The sequence below is a fragment of the Rattus norvegicus genome, chromosome 9, assembly GCF_036323735.1.
Source record: "Rattus norvegicus strain BN/NHsdMcwi chromosome 9, GRCr8, whole genome shotgun sequence".
Lineage (NCBI taxonomy): Eukaryota > Metazoa > Chordata > Mammalia > Rodentia > Muridae > Rattus > Rattus norvegicus.
In genome coordinates, this window is record NC_086027.1 from 63,533,245 (window position 1) to 63,539,244 (window position 6,000).

The 6,000-nt window shown below is 41.4% G+C and overlaps 1 protein-coding gene across 1 annotated transcript in view; it reads right to left on the reverse strand.

Annotated features, from left to right (window-relative positions):
• Positions 1 to 5,528, reverse strand: part of Pgap1 (post-GPI attachment to proteins inositol deacylase 1) — a 68,750-nt gene extending 63,222 nt beyond the window's left edge. Inside the window, 2 exon segments of the mRNA NM_201990.1 lie at positions 681 to 834; positions 5,362 to 5,528. Of these exon segments, the coding sequence (NP_973719.1) occupies positions 681 to 834; positions 5,362 to 5,508 (301 nt within the window). The 5' untranslated portion in view covers positions 5,509 to 5,528.
• Positions 5,529 to 6,000: the final 472 nt, after the last annotated feature.

Below are 6,000 nucleotides of genomic sequence, written 5' to 3' on the forward strand. Positions count from 1 at the left end.
TAGCTTTTAATATTACTGGAACGTCTACTGACAGCTGTCTCCCAACAAGAACATGCATTGATGAATAAGGAACTTCCTGTCCTGTTCTACTCTGAATATTTAATACCTAGAATACTCCCTGTTATAGTAGGTATTTTATAGGTGAACAATGAGCACATATGAGTACCATACAGAACACATCTGGGCTCGTTAGACACCAATTCCTCCCAACGTTCACAAGAAACAAAATCACTCACAGATTGGGTTATCTGGCTGCTATGCCAGAAACTCTGACATTCTCCCCACCATTCTATAACCCCCCACACTGCTACATTCCTCTGCCCAAGGAGAGAAACTGATCTTCTCGTGTTCAGCATAATTTAAGATCTCATCTCCCCTCTGAAGCATCAGATCCCATTCTCAGTAACTTCATTTCCAACATAAACCCTTCTACTTCTGAATACCTGTGTAATCTATTTGCCCTACCCTACACCATTTGATTTTTCTCACTCTTTTCTCCTTCTACTTCTAATGTCTGCTTTCTCTTGAAGGACGTGGCATGGACATGGGTCTCCCGGTGGGTCTGATAGTACTTGACAGAGTAAGCTTCTCATTTACCGCACTCGATTCCAGCAGCACATACATGACTCAAAGTCTGGAGCTGAATTTCACTGCTTTAGCGTCTTTCTTCCACTACCTACCTTGCTTATAGCTTCCAGCATTCCCAGGAAGAAAGAGAACAGGAATTCCTGTCAAAGGGAGAATTTTGTGTTCTTCAGCGTATGATCCTTCTCCATAAAGATATAACTCATAGGCTGGATAACGCTTTGTCAGTTTCTTTGGAAGTTCTATTTTCTACAGAAAATAAACGAATGAATAGGCCCATTTTAATCACTTTTATTAATACAACTCAGACTCCATGCAAACGTAAGTTAAAGAACTTTAAAATGGTACAGTATAAAAATACCATGAATGCTATAAAGCACAATCAACACACAAAACAAGTTCTACTTATCGTTTTTCATACAAGGGATTATTCTTAAATTATATGGATTGTGAATAAAAGCTATATATATATATGTATATATAAAATAAAAGCATATATATATAATTCTCTGAAGATAGAAAATAGGCAAAAACAACATATTTGACATATTTAATAATATGCTATTTTATGGGCAATTTCATCGTAAAATATTTATATCACTTAAAAATTAACACTATATACATATTCTAGGGGAGATGGAGAGTCAAGGAGGTGAGGGGAAAGGAGAGGAAAGGAGAAAACAAGATCGGTGAGAAATGCAGGCAAGTGGCAAACTACATCTCCAGGCAGAACACAAGGTTTAGCAGGTGCCAGGAAGACAACAGGAGAGGCAAATGTGGGCACACAAAAAGGGATGCTGTGCTGAGAAAAAAGAAGCACAAAGAAACACAGCTGTGGGGCTCCAACATAAATTACTTCATATGGACAATTTAAAATAAGCAGACTCTCACCCACAAAGGACCTTTAGTGACGATCAATGGCCTTTACATTAAATATTACTTCCATGAGGTGACCCTGCAGTCTGTACTGCCTTGACTAAACCTCAGAACAGACTGTTCTCATTGCCGACATATACCCCTCCCAAAAGACAAGCATTCTAACAAACCCTCACCTGCTAGAGAACACTGACTTAAAAAGCAAAGGTCTTATTTTGTGATGTGGGTATATATGTGTGTATCTAATGTATATCTTTCACTTATAAATGAAAACTATAAATGTTTGATATTTATGGTTTAAACAGAAAAAAAGAAAATTATCAAAATAAATGCAAATATTTTAAAGTTCTTAGTAGGAGCTCTGGGTTCTTGACTGAGGCTACTCCCAAGAGTAGATCCAAGGACTACTGCTTGATTAAAACAGGAAAAAAAAAAAACCCGCCTAGACATAATTTAACCTTTCAGACAGGTCTTTCTTCTTGTCATAAATCCTCTGTTACAATTCAGTTCATGCTGTTACCAAAACGTCTAGCTAAACATATACTTCATGTATTTCCATACTGTACGCATAAGTAATAAAGACTTTAGAGAGGGAAGCTTTCAAAATTTGATTCCAAAATCTACCTTACTCTTATAATTTACACATACCATGTTTTAAATTTTGTGTTTGATGTACTTAAGTTTTTTCAACTTCAAAAGGACAGATGTTGAAAGAAATGTCTCTTACCCATGGTCCTGTAGATGGTCAGTTGACAACCAATGTTAATCAACTTACATGTGCTGCTAAATATAATCTGGATATCTACAAGCAAATCTGTTTATAGATTATTTTCTCTCCTTTACATCAATAGTAATATGTTATAAATGCTGACCAGACAGAATGTCCTGGTGCCGTCCTTCCTTCCTTCCCTCATGCATGCTAGCCAATGGCTTAAATGTCCAAATTCAACTCTCCTGCTCCCTTTACTTCAGCTCTTTTTTATTTTTGTGTGTTTTGCCTGCAGTGGTACCATGGAGCCAGAACAGGGTGTCTGGTTGGAACTAGAGTTGGGTGTGGTTGTAAACCACCAGGAAGGTGCTGGGGACTGAACCCAGACTCCATGCAAGAGCAGCAAGTGCTCCACACTGCTGAGCCATCTCTTTAGCCCCTCGATCTACGGCTTTTCCAAAGGCCTTTGAAAACCCAGTACAAACAAGCATATTCTTTCTTCTCTGAAGAGCCTTGTACACAGTCTCTTGCTACATTATAACTGATTTTTGTATTCTTGTCTCTCTTATAAAAATATACATTAAAGGCACAGGGGCTTTTTATCATTAATTCCTTCTCCTGCCAAATATACCTAGTCATTCAATAAATGACTGTCTAAATAAACATCAACACGTTTTATGATTAAGTGTGGTTTATATTTACAGCATCAACATTTCCTTTCAAGAGCAATCTTTTATTATTTTTTATTTATTATTTTATTTATATGAGCACACTATAACTGTCTTCAGACATGCCAGAACAGGGTATTGGATCCCTGTTGCAGTTGGTTGTGAGCCACCATGTGGTTGCTGGGAATTGAACTCAGGACCTCTAGAAGGGCAGTCAGTGCTCTTAACCCCTGAGCCATCTCTGCAGCCCTCAGAGAGCAATCCTTAAGTCACACTCATGAACAAAGCAAAATAAACATATGAGAGAAAATAACTCAGGTGTTCCTGCTCAAATTCTACAGTTTGCCTAAAATCCTGAGCTGCTGAACAACCTTTTGGCCCTATTGGCATCACGGAGCAAGAATAAGTGAGGTGGAGACTGAAGACCTAATATAAAATGTAGTCAACTACAAGTAAGAGCACCCAGGAAACTACAGGCAAAGGATGAGTACAGGTCAGAATTTTAAGTTCAAAAGTTCATTTTTGCAAAGAGTTTCAAACTCTTCTGTCACTTAAAAAAGGGCGGGGGGAGCTGTTTATCATTTTCTGCTAAGGTACAAATCAGCAACCTTTTAAAAAGGAAAAGAAAAAGGCCTCAAGAAGGATGAGATGCCATGAGGAGGCCATGCTACCTGCTGGACACCAACCAGCAAACAATTAGAAAGCTTCAGAAATGCTAATCTAAAAGGCAACAGATAAACCGTCTTTAGAACAGCTTTATTCATGTGAAAGCCATTAGGCTCTTAATTTGATGTCTCAATTATCTTAAAAATCTCAGTATTTATTCAAAGGGGCTCATCTCTGTAGGTAGGCCTTAATTCTGTTTGTAAAATAACATAATTTATTCAAAGTCTGCTAGAAAATGTGTACTAAAAGTTCCACCACTGTGATTACTACTGTACACACAAATTAGTAAGTGTCAAACTCCAAAAGAGCAGTTTGAACCAAAATAACTAAATACCCACTACTCGACAGCGGCTCTTTTGTCTCAGTGACACTAATTTTCTCTTTCTAGTCAATTTCATGAGGCAGAAGACACATCTGTGAGATCCACACGCTTTGTTCTCAACATGAAGAAAGGCAATTTCTACTACTGCAAATATTAAAATAGATCCAATAATTGGGGGAAATCTATAAATAAATGGAAACGATTGTTCCAAAATGATCTTATTGTAACCATTTAGTACAGTACCACACTAAAACAACCTACTTCAATCTTACTGAGCTTTCAGATTATTAGACCATAGGCAACGAAAGGGAATTATAACAAACTCTATTTTCAGTTTAAAAAAAAAAACCTAAAGTTCATATATTTAATTATTAACACTCTAATGCACATAAAACATCGCATCCGTTTATTAGCTTAGGAATTAACACTACCTTGTTAAAAATCTCCAAGAGCATGTGAAGTGTTCCCTTCCCTCATAACCACTGATGCAAAATCAAGGTAGGAACTCTTCTACTAGAAAATATCCTCGGGAGAGGATGGTCTTCCGCAATTTAAGCTTCAGTTTTTAAAAAATAAGAGGGGCACCAAACAGGCTCCCTCTATAAGGACCTGTACACAGATGCAGTCTTGATTTTCATTCTTTATTTTCCAGAAAAATCCTAAAAGCATACTAAAGAATGCACTTTATTAAAATGTATTATCTATATTTTATAGGAGCTACAATAGATATTCCAAAATTAAAGAGATTCATTTAGAAATCTTAAGAAAAATACCACCGGAGGGAATTTTCTCCTGACAGCTGTGTAATTTATCATTTTTTCCTACTGCTGGTCATGAATGAAATCCTAGATGCTACTACGCAGAACAAATGAAGCAATTAATGAAAGCATTCAAATTTGAACAGAGGAGGTGGGGGCGGTGAGAGAGGGGGCAGTTCCTGTTAAACCCAGTGAGAAAACAAAATATCACCAGTATGTGCATGCAACTGATTATAATAGATATCGTAATAGACTACACCGGTCACTGACTGTTGAGAGGCAAGCGAAAACACAGGTACCCACACCCACGGACTCAGAACCTACAGAACAGGTGGATCCGCAAAATTATCCACAGAAGGGAAACTAGATAGTTTTCTATTTAATTATTCATCAGGCCAGTCTTTCACTTCACCCAGAGGTAAAACCTCAGAGCCTCTTTTTAAATCAGCTTTGGCAACTCTGCAAGACGCTGTGTTTCTTTCCAGAAAAGCGAAATCTGATGTGCCCATCTCTGGGCGCGAAGAGAAATCATATGCTTTGCAAGCAAAGGAGGGTCCGGGAAAGACAGTGATTGGGGAGAGGGACCCGGGCTGGCTCTCCGGGGGTCAGAAGTCGGGCTCCGGGGTCTGGGTGGGGGACGAGGGCTCGCGGAGGCTAGGACGCACTGCCCAGCAGGAGGCAGGAGACTGGCTTCAGTTGCCAGGAGGGCTCGGACTTGCCGGCTGAGCCTGAAAGGAGCCCGGGAGGTGCGGGCGCGCAGGTGAGGGAGGGCCATACCTGGTACTCGGGGTACTCGAACATGTAGCTCATGCTGCACTTGTTCTCCTCGAAGCCGAAGAAGACATCCCACAGCCCCAGGGTCGCCAGAAACACCATGAAGACATAGAACGCCAGGTTCCAGAGGTTGACTGAGTGGAGAAACATGGTGCAGCCAAGCGCCTCTACGCCCGCCCCGAGAAGCTCCGCAGCCCAGACAGAGCGAGGGAAAGACGCCCGTGCTAAGCCGTGCCCAGCAGAGCAGCGCGCGCCTGCGCGGAGCCTGCCAGCACCCCTTCTCCGGCCGCTCAGCGCGCCTGCGCAACTGCGCACAGCCAGCCCGCAGCACCGCCCACGGAGGCGGGGGCTGGGGGCATTTGCAGCGGGAGCTGGATTGTGCGCCTAAAAGATGGAGAAAGCGGAGTGGGCTAGGCTGGAGGGCCTAGAGAGAAACGGGAGGGGGCGAAAAGGGGAGGGGAGGCAGGGAAGTGGAAGAAAGAAGGGAGACGGTGGATGGGAGAGCGGGATCCCATAGGCAGGAGAGGGAAGGGCCGGGTGAGTACCACCGGAATTGACCAGGGTTCAGGATAACGCCCACGACTCCAGAGACTGTTAATGATCCAGAGCTGACTAGCCAAGGGAGGCATCAAAAGCTTGTCA